The sequence below is a fragment of the Epinephelus lanceolatus genome, chromosome 5 (assembly GCF_041903045.1).
Source record: "Epinephelus lanceolatus isolate andai-2023 chromosome 5, ASM4190304v1, whole genome shotgun sequence".
Taxonomy (NCBI): Eukaryota; Metazoa; Chordata; class Actinopteri; order Perciformes; family Serranidae; genus Epinephelus; species Epinephelus lanceolatus.
In genome coordinates, this window is record NC_135738.1 from 13,422,501 (window position 1) to 13,447,077 (window position 24,577).

At 40.4% G+C, this 24,577-nt stretch overlaps 1 protein-coding gene across 18 annotated transcripts in view; it reads left to right on the top strand.

The window, feature by feature from the left end:
• The window catches only part of LOC117262261 (unconventional myosin-IXAa-like), a 217,634-nt gene that overhangs the window by 103,838 nt on the left and 89,219 nt on the right, over positions 1–24,577 (top strand). For 12 of the 18 annotated variants that reach the window (XM_033635087.2, XM_033635091.2, XM_033635092.2 and 9 more), the window contains exons 5-8: positions 4,856–4,955; positions 8,853–8,906; positions 16,574–16,674; positions 17,314–17,440. In XM_033635087.2, the coding sequence (XP_033490978.2) occupies positions 4,856–4,955; positions 8,853–8,906; positions 16,574–16,674; positions 17,314–17,440 (382 nt within the window). The remainder of the gene's footprint in view (positions 1–4,855; positions 4,956–8,852; positions 8,907–16,573; positions 16,675–17,313; positions 17,441–24,577) is intronic. The other 6 variants (XM_033635088.2, XM_033635099.2, XM_078167726.1 and 3 more) reach the window with 3 other exon arrangements.

The window sequence follows — 24,577 nt, forward strand, 5'->3', positions numbered from 1 at the left end:
GATCATTTCATCACCAGGACATCTGACAGATTGTGTTTTGACACATCGTCACCTGGTTGGCTCGGTGTTTGGTCATGTCGTTCACACATTTCTGACATGCTCACATGTTAAGATTTTGTCCCAGACTTCCTCACAGGTTAGATTTTATTTTGACAGTGTGACATAAAAGGGACGCCCACTAGCACATGAGGTAGATAGTGGTGTAAATCACCAGTTTCATCATGATACAATATCAGCGCTGATTTTGATTATTGCGTGCACTCTGTAGTTTTTCTTTTTTTACTTTTACTCTGGTGCAGAATCAGTGGCCAGTTTTCTAATTCCTAACCCCTTCTTGAAAAGTGATTGTTTTAAAATCATGTCAGCAGCATCTTGTTGCAGCAGAAAGCCGTTTTTGAAGTCTGTGGATTTAAAAGTCCACGTTAACATCACTTTAACCCTTTGAAACCTGGAGTGACATCACTGTTGTTGTGCTGCTTTCAGACGCCTTTCCCAAGTATTTAAACCTTTGAACCCTGAGCAAATTGGTGACATTTGTTTCAGAAACATGGGAAAAAAAGGTGACGAGCAACTTGGTAAGAAATGTCCCACACAGTGCAAAAAATTTATAGATTTAGAGAACTTTTATTTTAAAAAAAACAAGGGGAAAAAAAGCTAGGGGAAAAACTATATTCATAATTATTGTTATTACATTTTTTTTTAAATTTTGTTACAGAATTTTTATAAATTTCAGTCACACTTTTCTTTCTTCAACATTATTTCTTTCTTTTGTTTTTAATTTTTTTTATGTTTTTAATTTTTATTAATTTCTTGCTAATTTTTTGTGTCATTTCTTAGTTCATTGCTCATTGCCGTCTCCCTATGTTTTTAAAAGAAATCAAGCCAATTTGCTCAGGTTTCAAAGGGTTAAACCAGTCTGCTCCTTTACAAAATTACTCTTTTTTTTCTTTCAGTTAAAATCTATACAAGCTGAAAATAAGGAGCCCTGGTGCAGCCACAAATAAGAAAGAAAGAAAAATTAGAAACACAGAGCGTCATATTCCCACATGTTTGAGAGATACTATGTCAAATCCATATCCCTGCACTGATGTGATTTTTCTGTAAGAAACCTAATACTAAAATAGCCTTCATTTCCTCTGTGAGCTGAGGATATATCGGGTGTCCATCTGAAACAGGCCTCTGCCCTTTGCTTGCTGAGTTAACACTGCAGACTCTCAGGTTTCCTTTGGAGTTTGGTCATTAATGAGCTCGGGACGTTACTGTTTATTAATTCTAATTACGCATCAAAACTATTTGGGTGAATGAGAAAATAGATTCTGGTTTAGTATAACAGCAACTCTGTCTGTTCTCACTGTTTTTTTTTCTTTTTTACACACCAGCAGACACTGTTTGAATCTCCTACGTTGCGTACACACACACACTCACACATACATAAACACATGCAGAGGAATTTCCACCTGTACACACATCCCTACAATTTCTCCTCTCAGACAACTCAAACACTGTCTCTTCTCGACTCGCTCATCACTCCCTGGTGACATTAAAAAATAGAGAAATCACTGGTCCCACTGGTGTAATAGAGGCAAAACACAATGTTGAACCCTCCACCAGTCATCTAATCCCTCTAACCCTGATTGGCCCCAAGTTTCTATTTCATGCTGATGACAGGCACTGGCGGCCATATTGATAGGGTAGAAACTAAAGACAGGACCCCCCAGACGGCTTGGACCTAAAGCAGAGAGGTGGGGGAGCAGGCAGGATGATGATAAACTGCAAACTGTCTTAAATCTTAACTCCGGTCTCATGACAGGTTGCCTCTGTTCGACCTCAGATGCTGACGTGCTTTATATCTTTGATGAACTCTGGGGCTGGTGCTGTTTTCAGCAGCTGTTGCTCTGTCTGAGGTTATTAGTCGTATTGTTTCAGGTATTAATTTGTGATCATTGACAGTGGTAGTACTACTAGCTGTAGTCACCAGCATGAAGCACCTTGGTAACAGAGTGGTTTCAGCACATGCCACATCACTGCCATGCCCCATGTTTGATTCCAGCCTTGGGACCTTTGCTGCATGTCATACTCGTCTCTCTTCTCCCTTTGTTTCCAGTCTCTACACTGTCAAAATAAAGTAGCATCAATAGTCAAAAGGAATTATTCCTCTTGCCAAGAGTTTGATGACAGCATTGATACCGCTCTCACATCTGTATGATAATCATGACCGCCAGCAACCTGCTAGCTTAGCTTAGCACAAAGACAGGAAGCAGGGGAAAACCATGGATGTGTAAAGAGAACTGGATACAGCGTTGGAGATGGAGGCATGAAGCAAAAAAAGTTTAACATCCAGGGTACTAAATTAATGGGATCTTCCACATCTATTAGCCCGTAGTGAAAATAGTGGTCAAATTGTGGAATTACAACAAAAGACTTTTCCCACAGACTGATGTTAACTCAAACTCAAAATTTGATCTATTCAGTTTGATCAAAGTTAGAAAGTCTGGAGGAGCTGGGAGATTAAATCATTTTATCTCCATTTAAGTTAGCAGAGTGCTAAACAGGAAGTAGCTGGCTCAGTGTCTAGTGCATCTCTAGTGCGTCCGCTCTATGGGCCCAATGATGCGAAAGCAGCAACGATCATCTGGGTGTTTTATACCACAGAAATTGCCACTGAGCAGCTTTCATAGGAATGAACAGGGTCCTGCCTCGAAAGCCTTATCCAGGTCTCTTAATACATCCACGGCCCATAGAGCTAATGCACTAACATTTCCTTTAACCTGGCCTTCCAAACGCTCGGTCTTGTGCCTTGCTCACATGAATGTCGGTGGGGCAATAACTCTGGATTCGGCTCTTGGTTCATTTTAAAACTTTTATGGCTTAATGAAAAAATAATGAATAAAGAAATTATCCACTGATTTACAGATGTCTCTTTCACAATGTAAAAAAGTCTTTTTGGGCCCCAGGGCATCACATGACTCGCCTGGAAGTTGGGCCCCATATTTTCAGGTGGATGTCTTACCAATCGTGCTTGTAACATCGTCTGTCATAGGAGGAGATTTTAGCCATTCGTCAAACCTCTCCTTAAGTTTTCCAATGCCGCAGCACTATCCTGCATCCAGTAATGAGTGCTGTCCTGCACCATGAGATTTGGTGAGTGTTAAGCCCACCTCTTTTCAGCAGTACACCTAACAGACAAAGCATTGGTGTCCATACCAGTGCGGAGGACATCACTGTATTGATGAAGGCAATAATCTTAGACCACAGAAGATCTGTCATGGAGCATGAGTACAGCACAGTTACATTCTGCAGCATTCTGCTAGATGAAACTTGATCCTACATGCTGCTCCTTTAAATCGAACCTTGTGGGCAGAAATCTTTTTGAGGTCAAGGGCAGTGGTTTTAGATTTGTATCCATGTCGGTAATGGCTGCGGGGAAATAACGAGTGCCCTTTGGCCTGAGAAGACTGTAACCAATAAGAAACCTGATCTGTAAGTGCCAATGTTATTGTTTACTGCTGTGACTTCAACCAGCCAGCCAGCTAGTTTAAGTAGCTATTTTAGTTACTCATTCAATGTTTATTACTTGTTAATAATCATCAAGAGTTATTTTTAGTGCTTATTCATTTTATTGTTTATTTATATTTGTTTATTTTGATCCCCATTAGTCACTAACAAGGTAGCAACTACTCTTCCTGGGGTCCACACAAGCAAACTTACATCATAGTGTAAAAAATATAATTAATTAATAATAATTAAAAATATGAGGCAAAAAGAAACAGCAAAACAGGTAACAAAATGAAAACAAACAAACAAAATCAATAGATAAACCATAATAAAACTACTGATAGAGCTAATTACAACAATAACAACAAGTATCCTCACTGTATTGAAATTGCTAGCAAAACAACATAAATAAATAAATACATACATACATTAATATATAAATAAATAAATAATAGTAATGATAATAATAACTAAATAATAATAATAATAATAACAACATTAGATAAATTAAATAAATAATAATATAAATAAATAAATACATATATTATAAATAAATTAAAGTAATAATAACACAATATTAATAATGTTATAGCTCAAAGGTGATTGTTATACCAATTGTTGATGATGATACATAAAAAAAGATTATATTTTAGCCCTCTCAGGAGGATTATGTAGCATCATGTTTTGTTTGTTAGATAGTTGGAATGATAGAAAACCTCAAAGTGGCTGCACTCACAGCAGGAGCAGTGACAGTTATGAAATTAAAACAATTCATAGAGGTATTATTAGTAGCTCATTAACATTAAAGCACTCAGTTTCATTTGAAAACATCCTTCTACCCATCCACCAATCACAGATCCTGATTCTTTAATATCCTCTCTGGGCCTTTTATCTTTCCACCACTTCATCAGGCTCTAAGTGTCCCCGTGCTTGGACGTGAAGGTTGTTTCCAGCTCTAATAGAATTACATCTGGGTGCGTTGGCCTCAGCCTCAGCCTCAGCCTTTGTCACAGAGGCATTACTCCTGACCTTGAGCCCACACATCACACTGCCGCTTTGTTTGACGTGAAATGTGGGCCCGCCGGGTTGTTACGGTGTGACTTATTTGTTACATACTCACAGGTTTGGGTTGTGACAGAAGCTGCAGACAGAGAGTGTTTCTTTCACAGTACTCCAAAGCTTTGAATGGAGTCTCTTCCCTGAGGCGTCGTTTCAGCGCAGCGAGGAGGTGTGAACGCTCCTGTCCTCGGTTCACCTCAGAGGGAATTTTAAATCATTCAAGGAATCAATACAGGAAGAGTGTTTTGTGCTGTAGACTCACACCTTCTAACTTGTTATTTGTGTTTGTGGGTGTCTGTAGGAACTACCATGTTTTCTACTACCTGTTGGCCGGAGCCAGTGAAGAAGAGAGGAAGTCCTTCCATCTGCTCAAACCTGAGGAATACCACTACCTCAACCAGGTCCGCTCACACAAATGCAGAAAACACAATATTCAGGTCACATTGAAATACAAAAAGACTCCACATTGATGTATTGATGCCATTCTGTTGTGTCACCTGTCAAATGATTGAAACCCTGATTCTGCCATGATGGAAAAAGTAGAAAAAGATTGTGAGGAGTTTAGGGCTGCCCCCGACTAAGAATCTTCCTAGCTGACCAACACTCGTCATTTCGGGCCATTAGTCGACTAGTCACCCGCATGTTTATGATATTAATTTAATTATTAAATTATATATTTTGGGCAGGGCAACACAATGGTTTGAGTTGAAGGTGTGAGAAAGAATAGTATCAGTAACATTGTTAACACTGTGCTACATTACAGAGAAATACAAAACCGTACTAATGAACCTTCATTAATATAGGCCTATATTTTATCTACAAGTGCACGTCACACACTGAGCGAGCCGCCTGTTAATGACGCTGTGGGCTAATGGGCATGTAGCTACTTCCATGTTTCAGATGATACGTCATGTTTGTAGTCGACCAATGAAGATGAGTTTACATATCACCTTGGGTTCGTCCTTCACCTTCTCAAAATGATCCCACACTTTGGATTTCCTGCCCGACATGTTATTAACTATCCTGTGGAATAACTGCAGGTACCAGCCCTGGAAATTAGGGGCCGTACACATGCCGCGTCTTAACCACCTGGAAAGCGCGAGGTCGGGCGCTAGGTGCCACTCTTGTGCCTTTTTTGTGCCAGCTTTCAAGAGCGCGGTGGCAGGTTGGCAAAAACTCCTGAGTGCAGAGCTGATCTTCTTCCAGGTGCTGTTTATAAGTGTGTCGGCCTATTGTCTGTGGGACAGATGTAAAGCTCTGGGTAGCCCTGCACTCCCATGATCAACTTTTCCGCATTTATTAGACTGAATATTTACAGAAGAAGGGAAAGATATCTGTCAGCTGTGATTGGTTTGTAACCTGACTCCTGTCTGACTGCTCAGCGTGGCCACTTCCTGTGTCTGTCCTTTCAAATTAAATTCCCACATGGTCCAGTCATATAGGTTTTGATTTATTTTGATGAGGTGTAGCTCTAAATAGAGTTTTGCGGGTTTTTTTCTGCGACTAAGCAACCAATGAAATCTTGCAGACTAATGACCTCTCCAGTCGACTATTAGGGGGCAGCCCTAGAAGAGTTAGAGGTGATGGCTGCAGCTTTCTGTCCGGCTTTTAGAAATGTCTCAATTTCAATCATCATGGCCAAAAGAGTAGGGAGGGAAATTAAGAACCAGATCCAGTTAAGAATCATCCAAACCATCTGAATATAAAAATAATGTGAGGGAACCTATGTGCCTCTTCCTCACTTATAATTAGATTCAGCCCCATATTAAACCATAATAAGTCATTTTGATTTGAGTTTTTTTATTTGATTTTTTTAAGTCAAACAAGTCCTTTTTTTTTCCTTTTTAAAGAAAGGCAGACTACCTAAGCACGACACACACCAGGTCTGGACCACTCTCACATTTCACACGTACCCAAGAGAAAATCTTTAACGCGAGGAAATCGGTGAATGTCTCAGATTCTCTTAAATCACCCCTGCGTGCCACATTAAAACAAATCTGTTCCTGCGAGTGGTTCTTGCACAAGGCCCATGTGACGTTTCAATTTTACTGTGCTACAAAGAATTCATTTGAAGTGGTAATAACCATTTTCTCTGCGAAGAAAGTGCGATTATAAATGTTATTATTGAAAAATAAAGCTTGAAGGCGCCACGCAGAGGGATTGATGGAAACTCTAAAGATGATGATGGAAAAAATCTCTCCATCTCCCTTCCCCTCCTTTTCTCTCTGTTGATTTTATTTACTCGTTTATCATAACTGGATCTCTTCCCAACGCTCTCAAGTGTTGATTGCATCAGCCCCAAAATAATTTCAACCCTGCATCTGTGTGTGTCTCATATGTGTGTGTGGGTGTGTTTACGTGTTTGTGTACATGCCAGAAAGCCCCCATATGTGTACATCTTATGCAGTGCATCTGTGTGTGTTGGCAGCAGATGTGTGAGGATTCATATTCCCTCTTCCTATGGCAGTACACTGGAGAGGCAACAAAAACCCTCCTTTGTTCATCTCTTTTGGCTTCCCCAAAAAAGTAACAGTTTTTTTTTTTCCTCCCTTAATCCCCACGACAACAACCCCCCCATCCCCATCCTCATGTTCTGCTGCCGGCTGCCTGTTACTATGCAGTTCTGTTTCCATGGCAACAGGCAATACTTGCGAGTTAATCTGGCACTAACTTGCTCTCGTGCAGAGGGCGCCGGCGGTTGCGTGTGTTTGTGTGCACACGCGTTTGTCTGAGCGTGTGCGCGACACGCAGCGAGCCTGCTGTTTGTCAGGGTCACACAAGCACACACTCCTGACACACATGGTGTCACAGGGGAACAAAATGATTATCCATATTTATCTCTCCTCTCTCCCAGAGATGGATTTTGTTCTCTATGTGTGTTCATCTGTGTCTGTCTGTCACTCTAAAATGATGTCAAAGAAAATCTGAAAACATTAAAGGAACAATGCCAAGGTGTCGCTCGTTGTAATGAACCTTTAGCGAAATTATCACGCTATGCTTTTTAGCTACTTTCAGGTCATCGCTGAGCTGTGCGGTCCACAACTTTCCTGTTTCAGTTCACTTTTTTCATTCTCATAATGCCATTTTTCGGTCGCAGCAGACAACTGTTTTCAACAAAAAGCACTATAAAGGTGGCTGCTCAGTACCAGTAGTGAACAAAGTGGAGCATTTAGCAGCTAAAGAGTCACATATTTCCCTTAGGAGTTGGTGGAGACCCAGAACAGAGCTAAAAGAGACTGAATATTGGTATAAATTCATCAGGTGGACACAAACATGAGTCACATGAATTATAGTATTACTATGTGTCTGTTGGACGTGTAAATAAGCAACTGTTTAATAACAAACATCATATCATATTTAATGTGAAGCATCAGCAGTAGGTAAGGTTGTGACCGTGATAGCAGTAACTCAAACTAAACAGTGAGGCTGATATTAGTGAGAAAGAAAATGCACTGAATTACCTTGTCCTTCGTCCGAGGAGAGCATTATGATTCAAGTGCAGTAATGGCGGACCCTGCCACTATCAATAGAAACTCTTCATAAAGAAATATTTACAGAATGTACATATTGACCATAAACAATATTTAAAAACGGGGGTTGATTTCATGAACTTTTAAGGATTATAACTTGAATCGTTAGGTACTTGTAGTCAATTTGAGTTTTACATTACTTCTATTCCACTACTTATTTAATGGCTACAGTTGCACAAAACAGATGATCACTTTTCTTACAACACTGTCACAGATTTAACTACCTAGTGCAGCATGTAATGAAGTTAAAATTAGGTACACCTTAACCAGCTAACATTAACAGTGAAATGCTATTTCCACATTAATTCATCAGTCGTATTTATCCAGTAATATCACGAAAATACTAAAAAGAATTTCCTTTAGTAAGGTTTTGAGGAGATTTTGCTAAACTTGGACATGTAATGTCTATGGAGTATTTTCACCCTTTATTGCAACTTTTACTCAAGTAAAAGATGTGTGTACTTTGTGTACGAGTGTCAAAACGTCTGTTATGTCCCTCGTTGTTTACGTTTTCATTCACTGATTGACATGTGCAGTTTTTGAAATTTAAACTGGTTGTATCCTCCACCATCTCTGATCATGGATTCAATTATTGCAGCTCTGGAGATGTGTATGTGTACGTGTGTCTGTGTATGTGTCTGTTTGTGTGTGTGAGGATTAGTAGATTTCTCCTCACATATTAACAGCATGTGTCATCTGTGGCTCTGTAAGTGTGCGTATTATTGTGTGTAATTCCTGCCTCCTTAACCCGCTCTGCCTTGCTTCCAGATGACAAAGAAATTGCACAAACTCCACTGGGACAATTACTATGAGAGCGATCTGGTCAGTATCATGTGGATGACAAGTTGTTTGTGTGCATCTGTGCTCGTTGGGTGTGTCGTGGTACTCTGGGTTTTTGGTGCCAGTCTTGCGCCTGTTCTCTCTCTCTCGCTGTCTTCGCTGTCCACACATGCCTGCTTTCACTGGAATGGACTAAAGATGGAGGCGACCTGAGCTGACCTCAGCTGGTCAAGCTCGATAAAGAAAACGTTTAAAGGGATACCTTTAATGTAACAACTTTGCTGTAACTGATGAGTTTTTATCTCAAAATATTTGTGCACTTCTAAAGAAGGTGTCACACATTCAGTATCAGTAAATGACAGAAATAAACTAATACATCATTTACTGTAATTTCTTTGTTTAAAAATTATGTCAGAGACAAAGTTTTTTGTCTCTTAAAAAGAGATATCTCCTTGTAAGATAAGAAATGGAGCTTTTACATTCCTCGTTTCCTTTTGAAACCAAGAAGCATGACTATATACATGCTCGGAATAACCAAATAAAAATTTAAACATAAAGGAATCCCTTTAATCTAATATTTGGCTTTGGATGCTTTGCTGTCAGGAGATGGGTGATGACGTCAAACCTGGAAAACTGCCATCTTTAAAGGGAAGGTTCAGGATCTGACACACTTACCACTGCATGTTAGTTTCATGTAGACAAAGCAGTGATCATAAATACACATTCTTAACAGTGAAATAATAACAGCAACATGTAATAGCATGCTGTAAAATATATAGCCTTACATATAAAAGGTTTTTTTTTTGAGGGTTGCCCCCGACTAAGAATTTTCCTAGTGGACCAATGTGTCTGTCCGTTCAAATTAAATTCCCACATGGTCCAGTCATATAGGTTTTGATTTATTTTGACAAGGTGCAGCTCCTAATAGAGTTTCACATTTGATTTTGTTTTTTCTGCAACTAGGCAGCTAATAAAATCTTGCCAAATAATGACCTTTCTGGTCGACCAATGTTTGGTCAACTATTAGGGGGCAGCTCTAGATTTTATGCTGTTAAGATTGGCTACAATGCACACCTTTTTTTTCAATTTTAAAGGTCCAGTGTGTAAAATGTAGTGGTATTAGTGGTGAGGTTACAGAACTGAAACTTCTCCCATGTGCCACGCATGCAGGAGAACTGCGGTGGCTGACACAACAAAGGTAAAAATGCAAAAACATGAATGGCCCTATGTAGAGCCAGTGTTTGGTTTGTCTGTTTTACGGCTACTGTAGAATAGACTATAATAGAATATAATAGAAAGACCTTTATTCATCCCTGAAGGGAAATTCAACTGGACAACATGGCAGACTCTACGGAAGAGGACCCTCTCTGTATGTAGATAAAAACTCATTTTTAGGTAACAAAAACACAACAGTTCTTGTTTTCAGGTGATTAAGAACTAATAAAAATATAGTTTAAATACTATTTACCATTTCCACCAATAGATTCCACTAAATCCTACACACTGGACCTTTTAGGAGTTAACTTTGTTTTGCATTCCTAATGTCTAATATTAAATGTTTTTGTCCAATACTAATACAGATACTTGGTAATTATATTAAACAGTTTTGAAAAACCTATATAAATAAGCACTTATTGTAAGGACCCTCAGAATGGTTAGTTATAATCCTCCACTCCTTGTTTTCCAGTTGAATGTTCTTAATGACAACAAATGGTGGTGAGAAACGTTGGGTTGGCATTAGCAGTAACTTAATACAGCTATTATAAGGCTGCATGAGAGTGATCAATAAGGCCCAGATCAATGAGATTACATTCCAAATACTGGATTACACTTATATGTCGATATGCAATTAGAATCCAGCAGTGGAATGGCGGACCCCGCCGCTAACAATGAAAATTACCTTATAAAGTGGTAGTTAGAGAACGTAAATACATTAAATGGCTGTTACTGGGAGAAAAAAAGGCTTATGCCATGAAGGTGTTTGGGATTACAGCTTGAATAGTTGAATAGTACTCTGGAAGGTAAATTTAAAGATGAACAGTTGCTTTTATTATCAAAGATGATAAATGTCAAATAGCAGCAAATTTTGATTCCCTGAAATGTGGTCGACCAAGAGCTAAATCCCAAGTCACACATGCCCGTATTTCTAGCTATCTAAACACCATTTCTTTAAAGAGTCATTCCTCACATGCAGCTCTTTTGATAAGAAGGTTTTAACAGTGATTGATGCTTCACTTCCTGAAACTTCCCTCTAAGTGTGTGGTCCATTTTGTGTGTGTGTGTTTGCCATTTCACTAGTCTTTGCGCCTGCCACAGTCTCCACCTGAAGTGAGTAATGTTTGGTCAGTGGGATTTGTTGTGTGTGGTTTAAGGATTCAGTATCTCCTAACAGGAGATTATGTTACTTGAGTTTGCCGGTGAGCAAACACTTGACATGAGGGTCGGTTAGTTTAAATACGACTCATCCAGTGGTCTTCCCTCTTGACTTTGGCTCTTTGTCTCCCACTTTAGAAAAAAGTTCTTTCATCCGGCGAAGGGTTTCTGAGGACACTCACTTTTTAATACTTGTACTGTAGGTCCTGCTTCACATCCTGCCGCTCCACCAAAAATCTGTCTTTTGAATAATGTAATACTCCCCTCCTGTCGGCTCGGAAAGGGCTCTGCTGTCGTCATTTTGGATTCCCAGTAGTTACAATGGGTTCCAAAGGTGACCCAGAGTCAGAACTAAAGCTGTGTAGAAATGTATCCTGTCTTTGGAAATTTCTCAAATCACTCCTGCAGAAAACTCTTAGCTCATAAATTTCTAAATATCATACTTCCAAAGTGTTGGAAGTATTGTTTGGAACAAACTAAAGATGTGAATCAATGCTGGAGGAGTGATTTTAGAGGTTCCTTGGGAAGTTATGATGATGTTTTGAATCAGCAACAGGCGTTTCACAGCCGGTCTACAGGGAGCGAATATTTGATCCTCAAAAGAGAGATTTTCCATTATTCTTTTCAAAGAATACTCTTAACATTTTATCAAAATGCTTATTTGCTTTCTTTCCAAGAGTGAGATGAGGAGATTGATGTTGATGTGTCGAAGGAATACTTCACCTGCAAAATGACCATTTGTTTGTTGTTACACTGAATTCATTAATTAATTCTCGTTTGCCTCTACGTTGAACAGAAAATCCAAAAAAGGTTAACGTTCCTTATGAATTGAAGTTAACGGGGTCCACATTTGACAACAGCAACTATTTAAAAACATCTGTTAACAACTCTCACACAACTGTTGTAGTATAATCCAAGTCTCATTTATCCAGTCGTATGCTCAGTACTTTACAAACACAGACATTTTCGCTTTAAAACGTCCTACAAACATTGCCCATACACACATTCAGGGTGTGCTACTCATGGGCAAAAATGTTTTATATTGTAATGTTTTAGCAGCAATGCACGTGTTTGTGAAGTACTGGGTGTACAACTGGATAAATGAGACTTGGATTACACTGCAGGAGTTGTGTGAGAGTTTGTAAACAGATGTTTTGATAAAGTTTTGCTGTTGTTAAACGTGGTCCCCAGTGACTTCAATTCATGCCTTTTTGGATTCTTCGTTCACCATGGGGTTGTGGCTCAGGGATAGAGAAGGTCATCCAGTCTGCATGTCGAATTATCCTTGAGCAAGATATTGATCCCCAAATTGCCCGCGATCGGTGTGTGAGTTTGTTAAAAAAAATCTGAGTAGCAGGTGGCACCTCGTATGGTAGCCTTGGCCACCAGTGTGTAAATGTGTGTGTGACTCGTAGTGTAAAAAGCACTTTGAATAGTCAGTTGACTAGAAATACAAGTGCAGGCATTTGAGAAAAACTAAGTGAGGAATTGATATACAAATGGTCATTTTGTGGTTGAATAATTCTTTTGAATATGGAGCTACGGTCAATATGTGTTTAGCCTAGCTTAGCATAAAGACTTAGGGAACCCGTCTAAAGGCACTGGCACTGTCCAAAGTGAAAAACTACACCTCCTAACAACTATAAAGCTGCCTTATTCACACACTGTGTCATGTTTGTTTACTAATACATAAACAAAAATGTAACAAAGACCACTTCAGGTTTTGGTTGGAGTCACATGCTAACCTGTGACCCATGAATATGCTGCTCATGTATGAGTTAAACAAACCAACATTCACTGTGTTAATAAGACAGCTTTAGAGGTGTTGTAGGTGCGAGCCAGGCTGCTTCCCCGGTCTTTATGCTAAGCTAGGCTAACCACACCCTGATTCTTCCATAGACTTAATTGTGTGCCACCGCCTTTTTTTAAATGAAATTTGGGACTATATTTTCATGTCTTACCCTACCCTGTAATTCTTCTTTTTACGTTAAATCATTTTTTGATGGTAGCTTGTTGTCTCAATCTTGCAGAGGAAGCAAAAAATGTTGAACTACTCCTTTAACTTCACTGACTCCCTCTCGCTCTGGGCTTATTTTCACTTGGCTCCTCTCTCTCATATTTTTTCCTTACATAACCGTCCCGTCTCACTGTTTGCTGACACGATGTCTCCCTCAAGGGTCAGTCAATGACCTCATCAGTCTGTGACCCCACCGTCTAAGGAGATGATGTCACCGTCTTGACAAACCCGCAAACACACACACACAAAGCTCAGCAGCTCCTGACAGCTGTCTGAGCATCTGACCAGCCCTTTGGGCCTGTTTAACCCTTGACCTCTGCCACTGGTGGTCAATGTGAAGGGTGGGGGGGGCACACTGCAGTTAATAGAGACACCCAGCGACAAGTGTATACAGACTCCAGATGCAACGTCTGGAGCCGAAAATAGAAAACAAACCAGTGTGATTTCACAAAACAATTCAAGTATTTGACTAAAGATCCCAAAGACCAAACATTTTCTGGATGATTACATTTGATGTGTGCAGTCGGGTGTTTGGTTCTGGGCCTCTGTGGCTGTATTTTTGCATTTTGTGCCTGTTTGGGTGTCTATGGTTTTTGGTCGTGTGGAATGTCTAGTGACGGGGTGGCATGCTGTTTTTGGCGCAAAATCGAGCGGGTGCCTTGACAACATAAATCATGTTTAAGTCATGGTAAGTAGGAGGAAAGCCTCGACTGGATGCACACAACTTTTAACTGGATACATGAGTGATCTGTTAAAAATGCTCCATGTGCTGCGTCAGCTGGGCTCCCGACTTGACTCAATTAGGTGTATGCCTGCACCAGAAGTGTTGCAACTGGCGTAACATTACAATTTCTAAAGCGAGAAAAGATTCTTTGTTTAAACCAAGTAAGAAGAACAGATTGTTTCTTAATCATCTCTAGTCTGGACTCAAGAAGCACCAATAGCTAAGGGTTTGGTGTTCGACCAAAGTATTCCCTCACAACTGGCCAGAATTGATCTCTTTATTTTCTCAACTGCCTTCAACGTATCACATTGTGCTGCCTGGTGTTGAGGTCTAACATACCCGGCAATTTGAAAACTGGCTTTTCCCGGGTCCTCGCCGTAGATGAGAAGCCTCAAAACCCCTTTTGTTGCAATTGGAGAAGCTCACTGGAGAAATACGCCGATTGTTGCACTTCCTGACGAGTTGTGAGCCAAAGGAAAACAATGAAGAGGCAGACGAGTGTTGAATGTTAAAGCAGAGAAGAGGCAATGCAGAGTGTGGATTATGGGTTCCTGTGTCTTCTCTCGCTGGCCGCTCGCTGTGGTATGTGCTAATTACAGCCTGAGAGAGGCTCGCTGCCGGAGCAGAGACATGCTGACCGACTGGAGGAGACACACACACAGTCACTGTATACATACACATTCCTGCTCTCACCCTGCTTTACTGTAACTGTATGATATTAGTGTCTCCCTGTTACACAGAAATGCACTCATGTGTTTGCTTAGCAGGGTTTCCCCTGAAAGTTTGTTAATAGAGAGCGCCTGCGTTTCACTTCCTCGACTTAAGAAGAATTTCTTTTCTGGCATCGGGACATGTTGCTTTAATTAATTACTTCAAAGAGACTGTACATTTTGATTGATTAATCAGTCATCTGTTGAGCTGAGTCAGACCATTATGACAACATTTAGCATCCTGTGATGAATTTAGTCCCTACACGGTGGTCTTACCCATTAAAGATGTGGCCTTCTCTGTCTGAGGAGCGAAGTGTGGACTCACACGGACTTGGACTCAAGTCATAAATCTCTACAAGCAGATATCTGCATATGTGTGAGAATCTGTAGGCAACGGTACAAAATTTTGGTATAGTAGGTGTTCTGAGTTCTGTTTATAGCCCAAGTTGTATTGAGCCACCATGCAAAGGTCTGTGAGGAGAGCAAAATAGGCTAAAAAGCCAATCTCAGAACCCATCAGCAATCGTCTAGCGATGACTTTTTATTAGCTCTTTTTTAAAGCTTTTTTTATAATGGAGATAAGCCGAATGAGCAGCACATAGAAGAGAAAGCCCTGGCACTGATATCTGCTGGCTACACTGAAACCCCTGAAATACTGGCTGTTTGCCGGAGAGGCTTATCATTGTCAGACCGATTGCCTGACTTCAGACTTCACTCAGCAAAATCACCAATGGCTTGGCTTGGATTTTAGCCTTTGAATAACTTGACATTCTCTCAAGACAACTATTGAAAATTCTTCAAATCGATCCAACTGCAACTAACCACGTCTCATGAGCAGAAGGGAAATGACTTTATAGCAGGAATACCAAGACACACCTTAGTAATAATGTTGGCTTTTAAATTTTTAGAAGTTTATTCAAAAGTAAGAAATACAAATACTTTGAAAAGCACTGCTTGTTTCTTTAAAAGAAAAAAAAATGGTAAAGGGCATATAAGCCACCGAGCAGTACGGTACAGTTCAGTTTGGTATGCTTTTTTCCCATTTCCACTGTAGCCTGCAGTCTCGTTCTGTGGACGACAAATGAGGTGCAGACTTCCATCTATAAAGAAATACAATGAGTGCTGGACGGAGCAGTGAGTGACAACAACCCCGCCCACATTTAAGAGTACTGTTTGTAGTGGAAACGCCAGGGTCTAGGTACCATGTCTGAAGGGCTACTTTTGGTTTGGTGGAAACGGGGCTAAAGTGACTTGTTTAGGATTAAAAAGTTTCAGATTTTGACTTGACTCTAGCTTTGTTGGTAAGATTATTTTAGGCTTTTTTTTTCATTTTATTAGATATTATAAACAGGGGAAAGGCAGTCGGGGGGGACGACATGCAGCAAAGGGCCCTGGGTCGATGTTAAACTGGCGCCACTGCTCAGGACTTGTAAGCCTATGGGACACTCGCTCTACCAGGCGAGCTAGCAGGGCACCCTGGCCTTTTTAGTCTTGACTTGGTACTTGATAGCCAGAACTTTGTTTTAAGACAATGACTTTGTTATATTTCTGATTTAATGTTATACTTTATAAATTAATGCCATTTTCAAGTGTGATAAAGTGGCCAACGTTGTACATGAAATATTTTGGGAAACCCTGCTTGGTCAGACACATACACACACTCATTCAGCTCAAACTGAAGCATTTAGTAGTTTCACAAAGAGCCAAGTCTTCACTGTCCATACCTCAATAGTTTTTATTGTCATCAGGCAGGTTTTAGTTAAGTATATATAAGTATAAGTATGTTACATATTCAGTAAAAAAAATCTTCAATCCTTTGTGATGCTGATGTTTCTGTCCGTCCTTTTCTCTTCTTCTGTGTTTGTGTGTTTCCACCTGACACCAGCAGGACTGCTTCACAGTGGAAGGAGAGGATCTGAAACACGACTTTGAGCGGCTGCAGCTGGCTATGGAGATGGTCGGCTTCTTACCCACCACACGCAAACAGTAAGACAAGCTACCTGATGTTTACAACTGTTATCTTATGTACATTATCACAAAACCTCACTCGTGTCTGTTACAATCAGGGTCAGAGGTGTTATAAGGAGAATAAAACTTAATATTTGTGGAAGCTCAGGAGATGTGGCTTAGGGATGGTTACATAGTATGATTTCTAGTGTACTTATCAATAGCTCAGAGCATGTCGTGTCCTCTGTTGTATAACTTTGTATTTAAAAAACAGACATGAGAGCGGTATTGATTGTCTCATCTTACTTTCGGCAAGAAAGGAAATAAGTGGATTTCCAAAAATGTCAAACTTTTCCTGTAAGTCTTTATAGTGTTTAGAGGATGAATAAAGTCCCTGGGGTTTTTGAACTTTAGTTTAAATTCTGTGTGTTTGCAGGAATCAGTCAGGAAGCTTTGCACAGTCAGATTCTTGGAAGTGCATCAGAAATTACTAATAAATCTGACTTCCTTTTTCTATCCACTGCAAAAAGTATTTAAAGACAAGTATTTGATCAGATGATGACAAGGTATCCTGGTCAAAAATCTCTGATCACAGACGCTCAGTCAGACAGTAGCTCGGTCGCCCAAAATAATATAAATGTCTTAACAAGGAGTGCCTTTCTTCTTTTTCTTTGTCAGGATCTTCTCGCTGCTGTCAGCAATCCTCCACCTGGGAAACATTCGCTACAAGAAGAAGACCTACAGGGACGATTCCATCGACATCTGCAACCCAGAGGTCCTGCCCATCGTCTCAGAGCTGCTAGAGGTGAGCGGCATGATGCAGAAGTTCAAGTATTGGCCATTAGTAAACTTCAAACATGTCAACACATTTAATCAAACTGTGTGGCAAAAACTATTTTAGCTAATTATAATTCAGTATTTCCAGTTTTTATCTGACAATCCGAAGAAGAAAAAGCCACATATGACATGACATGTCTGAGTCAGAGAACACAGTAGGTTTTGTCTCGCCGACTTTATGCTGAAATGCAATACTCTAAATACTTTGAAGGATAATAAAAATGAAGAATTGGAGCAGGGCTTTACCACAGGGCTTGTTTATTCTCCCTAAATACTTTCTTTGCCATTTCATCTCCCAAAGTTATTCCATGACATGCCCACTGGAGATACTTAAAACTCCACGGACTTGGTGAACTTTTAAAGAACAAGTAGCATCCATGTGAGAGAATGAGTTTTGCTTTCGCTGTGTTTCTTTTTAAACACTGTAAGAAATCATGATTCCTGGTGCCAGACGTTACCTCCAACATGTGGGCTTAAGAAAAAACCTTTTAAAGAGCTGAGGACTCTCTGTGTACAAGCACAGCTTGTGGTGACAGCGGAAGTTAAGAGGTGCTTCAGGTCCCAAAGAGCCGTCCGACCCTCCAGTGCTTCCACTAAGTACTGCTTGTACTGAGGCTATTTTCAGACCTCTTGTACTCTTGACGTGCTGCTGCGTCGGCGAGCTTTGCCTCCAGGAACAACAGGTCCTCTGTGTTGTCTCAATTTCACCTGCATCCTTAAATCATATTAGAGGACTATAAACAGTGTTGTGAATGTTCATAGTTCACAAGTTGAATTTTTTTTCCTGAGTTCACAATTCCAAAAAATGAACTAGATTATGTTAATGTCTTACATTAAAAAAAATAAATGAATAAAATAAAACTTATGATTATTGTCCAATTGTAGATATTTCACAAGACTAGTTGGACGCGTTTCAAATTCGTTGTTGATGTGGCTGATGTTTTGACTTGTGTTTTTTAGACCCGACGGCACAGTTTGCATAAAAATGTGAGATTTTTTTTCCAGTGGAATCCCTCCTGATTGGTCCATAAAACTCCTTGAATAATCATATGAACTGGCTTCATCAGTACCAGTAGCTGTGTTGTCTGAATAAACAGTTGCACTACCCCTGCAGGTGTTATGTCGGAGTGTGTTCCTCTGTTAAATCGTGTTTCCCTCCAGTTAAAATACATAGCAATACCTGTTACTACCTGATCCGTACATCCTGCTCGATCAGTCAAGGATAAGGTTTGGTTCAGATTTAGGAGAAACCGTCTTCAACACAACACCAGCACAATGAGTGGCGTAAAACAGTGAATGAGCGTTTTTAACACCAAGCTGCGACGAAGTGCGGCCTGCAGTGAGCTGCCATGCAATAGCTATGGAAAGCTGCGGCCATACTAAGTGTTGGGGATAGTTTAACTTTAAGCAATGAATTGTGGCAAGAGAATACCCGTAGCCAATCAGCAAACAGAGTCCTGAAACTCAGCACACCATGAGGATGGAAACAGAGGGCTCAGCTTTTTGGGGCGTTTTTGCCTTTATAGATAGGACAGTTAAGCGTGAAGGGGGGGGAGAGAGAGGGGTAATGACATGCAGCAAAGGGCCACAGGCTGGAGTAGAACCTGGGCCGCTGCAGCAACAGCCTTGTATATGGGGCGCCTGCTCTATCCACTAAGCCACAGATGCCCCATGAACATGATCTTTTAGCGAGTTCACACACAATATTGGTTATAAAAATGGATCAAACTGATAGAAGCTCAAACAGTGTTTTTTTTAAAGGGTCATTTGAATCAGCAGGGTTTTCCCTGCATAGAAAATATTTGTGTATATTTGTGTGGAAGCCAGGAAGGTAGGGAAAAAAAAAAAATTCAAATCTCAGTGCAACCACTCATAGTTCACTCACCATGGTTCGGACCAATAACGAGAGCCTGGTAACGCGACATTAGACCAATACTAATCGAGTTCTTTGATTCATCAAAGATCTAAGTAACGTGTTGAGCCCCACGCTTCGCGTCAGCTCAGAACGCAGGTGCTGGTGCATTCACTGCCAGCCTGGTGACAAGCGAGATCATGTTTCGGTCCTGAGGTGCTACTTACAGTAACATAACAAGTTTATATAACTACACGCTGTCTGTCTCTGCTGTGCTACACACACTGAGGACTCAGCCCCGCAGCGCTGAGAAAGAGCAGAGACGGTGACAATATTCAGACCAAATCAGGTGGTGCGGCGTACAACCTTTTTATTCATTGGATTAAAATGTGCTATATCGTGATACGTATCTTTATCAGGATATGAAATGACCTATATGAGATTTTGGTCATATCGCCCAGCCCTAATGTACTGTATTATTTGGACCTCTCTTGTCTAATAGAGAAGATATGGCATCGCTTAATACATTTGCATGATCCGTTAATGCAAATGCAAAGCGCGCGCTGCAGACATCACCACCAAAGCCCCTTTCTGAGCCAGGGAAAACCCTGATCAGACTTGTCTATCAACCTTTTGTTCCTTAATTTTGGTAAACTTGTTTGGTCAGTGGTTGTCCAATCACGTCCTTGCTTACAGAATACAGTTGTTACTTGTCTGATTGCATATTTTCAAGCATTAGTTTGGTCAGTGGCAGCACTGTGTCTCTGTAAATGCAGTTCAAATGAAGTTCAGCCAACCTCAATATTATGATGACACTGTGGTTTAAAAACTGCCTCAGAGACTACGGCATCCTTGTGGAGCGTCTCATGCTGGTTCAGTGTTTCTCCTTTTCTTAATTTAATTTATCCTAACATTGTATTTTTACGACCCAATTGTTTTTGTATTACTTGTTGTGTGATTGCACAAAGAAAAACTACGATGAAAAGCATTTCTTGAGGCTTTGATCTACGCACACTGTATGCTTTCTCGACCTCAATCTAGACTGTGTAGTAATTATCCAACACACACTAATCAGTCTGGTTTGTAGGTTTAGACTGCCTCGGACTCTTAATCGTCCATGTGATGATGAGAGACATGGAAAAACATTTCCTGACTTGGTTAACGTGGCATGCAGCATTTACAAATTTATGATGTTGTGCTGAATTTGAGTTCAGTCTTGACACTGAGTGCAGACCACACACACATCAGTGTGCACTGTGAGGACAGCTCAAACGTCCACATGCTGCTCTGATTTACCTCGGGACTGAGAGACGGTGGCATGTCCCAGTCCCTGTTACAAAATTCGACCATTAGCTGGATGTGCTTGTTGAGTCGCTGACAAAACAATGTCCCAAGTGTGCCGGAGACTCCTGTCAACAGCACAGCGGGGATGTTATGACTGTGGAGAGCCTGCCAGTGTTCTCCTTTAACATCCAGACTGGTCTCTTTGACTCTCCAGAGGGCCAGAGTGGCAGTGACGTGAGCTCGGCCACATGTTGACCACATGCTCGGGGTTAGTGTTTTAAGTTCAAGTTTATTTGGATGTCTGTTAGTTGGTGCAAGGGCTATTTGTCCCCAGGGACATATAAAACATTCTTAAAAGGGAGAAGAAGAAAGAAGGAAAACCAAAACAAAGCGTATTGCTTATTATTAAATCATACAAACAAAGAGTCACATTGAAACAGCATTTTGAGGGCATCTCAACTCTTTAATTTGGTAACATTCCTGCTTAAACATTATGTTTTGGGGGGACCAAAGAGGGTCAGTCAATGGGAAACAAGTGTGATTTAGGCTCAATCACAATACACCCCTTGCCCCTGCCGCTTAGCCTTTCCCCCTCTGATTTGCCAGTTGATGTCTGGAGGGTGTCCTGATTCTTGTTGGGATAAAGGGGTAGAGTGAAGTGTTCGGGCTACATGGTTCGCCAAACGCAGGGTTTTTAAAGGCACACTCCAAACTGAGTGTTGTGAGAAATCATTAGCCATGTTTCCATCAGCCTGTTTAGATGTGCATCTAGAAGTATCGCATCGGAAAATTATGATGGAAACACCAAAATTCGAATTAAAATCCCCTGATTGGCACAAACTAAAATATACTCGCTTTAGCCGGGTTTTGGTTGATTCGAAAAAATGTTGATTCGCAAAACAGGGGATGGAAACAGTTATGTTCGAATTAAGTCTGACATAGCGCACCTCTCTCCATGTGATATCCACACTCCGGGTCGGGAAGGCGGTAATGCATTTACAAGCTGGTTGCCAACCGCCAGAAAACGTAGAAGAAGAAGAATGCGAGACTTGTTTTGTTTCCGGTTCTGTGGAAAACTCACTCGCGTTCGTAGTTTTCACCTAAATCCATACATTTAATGGAAACACACAGGATTCGTATTTCTTTGAATGCGCACACTCGCAAAACTGCGCCCGCCGCAAGTACACGACAAACCTGCCAGCACGATGGTTATCTGAACCCCAATGCTACACAGTAGTGATTGAATGTGACTAAATGTAGCAATAATCCATTTTATAATTCATAATACAAATGATTAATTTTGTAAGTAATGGGATGTAACCCTAAACGTAATCGCTAACTTAGCAATAGCATAAGTAATGAGATGTATCATTCCTATTATCCTTACCCTAACCTTAACCTCTTCTCTTTTAATGTAATAATGTTACTTCATAGCTAACGAATTGGTAAGAAGATGTATTATTCCTGTCACCCTAACTGCCTGTCTTTTAACGTAATACTTCATAGCTAGCTGATCACCAACTTAGCATTAGCATTTATAAGATGCATCATTCCCATTACCCTGACCCTAATCTTAACAACCTTTCTTTTAAAATAATAGCTAGCTATTAGCTAATGTAGCATAGGTTATGAGATGTATGATTCCCATTACCCTGACCCTAATCTTAACAACCTCTCTTTTAAAATAATAGCTAGCTATTAGCTAATGTAGCATAGGTTATGAGAGCTAGCTTAGCTCTGAGACCACGTTAGCTTAACGCATCTTACTGCTCTCACCTCAGGACCCCGACCACCATGGTGGTCCACTGCCTGACTGAAAGTAGCGTTCATCTGAAAACTAAAAGTAACATTCACATTGCAACAGTCGGGACTTCCACTTTCAAGCCAAGGAGCGAAGGGGGCTGATTGTGGACTGACGTGTAGGTATGGTGGGCGAGTCATGTAGCTAGCGGATGGGTCACGTAGCTGCTTCAGCTGCAGTTATACCCTCTCAAAAGATAACCACAAAAGTATTTTCTTTGCTAATAAAGATAAAAAAGTTATAACGACCATCGTATTATCTTAGTTTAATCGTGTTTCAAGTGCATTATGGTCGTTTTCTTTATAATAAGCAGAATAAAAAAGGTAGTAGTTGCAGATATCTGGGTAGCTAACTAGCAAGCTAACGCTACATTATTATTGCTAATTTGTGCATGACCACTGCATTTTGACATATTTCCATGTGGCATTCCCCTCCTTTGATGGCATATGTGGTCCGAAATTCAACTTAAATCCAGCAGTGAAGTTGCTGAAGTGTTACCGCTCCTCTAACATTAGTGCGGACTGACAGGGCAGGGGCAATGGTTGCTAACGTTAGCCTACAGAGCACCGATAGTTGCCTGGTAATGAAACAGTGTTGTTTTTCATTTGATGACTTCCTTGTTTGATTGATAGCACGAAACTTAAGCTGTGAGTGACTCACAAGCATCTTTTCTATCAGGTAAATGGCAAATGTCAATGTGATTATATAGTATTATTGCCTGTCATGACCGTTTACTGGTAACAAATTAGGGGTCTCGAAGTGTTGTGCCACCTCATAGGGGAAGATTTTGACCACTTCCCCTTGTAACTCTGTTTGGAGGGACAAAGGGGCATTCCAAAAGGAGGGGTAGTTGTAAAAATAAGAGATGGGATTGGGGCTTGATGTGAGGAGTGGAGTGGAGGGGCACATAATTAAAAAATATACTATGTTTTTCAATTGACTGCAACAAATGTTAGAAAATTAGTTTTCTAGGAAATGATTGTACAAATTATTGACATTTATTTGAGAAAAATATTGGGAAATTAAATTAAAAGGTCAACAGTTTCCTTTAACGTAATGGTAACTTGACAGCACTGTATGTATTTACTGTGATTTATACTGCAAGTGCCTTTTAATTTCTTTGACAGTTTAAATTGCTTGATGCTAAGAGGCAGTGCCATCAAATGTACTTAGCAGTTTTGGTGATGCATGACTTTATTTTAAGACCGTTTGCATGAGAGAATCTGCTAAATGGCCGAAACAGGTTCTTGAGGTTTGCTAAATGCAGTTTTCTGTGAGTCAAGTGTGGCTGGAATCGCTCCAAGGGAAAGCTCAGCCAAAGTGCACCTAGTGGCTCTGAGTGAAGTCTTAATTTGCATGAATAACCAATGTTGGAATCAACCGTACCTCACTTTGTTATGTAAAATAACATTTTAGACAGGGTGGGATGTGAACTATTACTGTGGTGCACTAATGTGCCGCATGTCTAAGAAGTAGAACTGATGGGCGCGAGTGTGGACTGATGAATGAATAGGACTCAAACTAGTCAGGACTTCCTGTTTCCTGTGGAGGTGGAACTGGAAGAGGAAGTAGAGCTCGTAGAGGCTGATGGATGGCTGACAGACTGGATCCTCTGAGCTGTAGAGCTGAGTGTTTTGAGCTAACCAGAAACATTCCTGTGCAAACTGGTAATCGGTCCGGAGAGAGCAGCTTACTGTGAGAACAAATCCCACTAAAGCCTGAATCTGTTGTTGGTATTTTAATGCTAAAAACAGCATCATGAAACACTCCAGTACAAATGTTTTGTCAATTCATCACAATCTGATGCAGGCCAATAAATTCTGATAAAGTCTAGTCAGGTTTTTGTTTTATTTTCCTTATCAGTAACCACATGGGGCTGTTTTTCCTCAAACATATTTTAAGTAGATTTTTACAGATAGGGCAAGCTTCCTTATTTCTAGAGTAAAACCAGCGTTTTTAAAAAATGTATTTAATGCCACATTTATTGGCTTCCACTGTCTCTTATGGTTTTATTTAGGAGCAGAAGAAGCAAAGAAAAGGCAATTTACTGTCACAACTAGGTATGATGGCAGTAGCAGTGAATTAGAACAAGTGACGGCCCTGTAAACCAAATCTAAGCACCCATCACTCCCAACTCTAGTTACTATGTCAGACAAGTTTTGTCAACA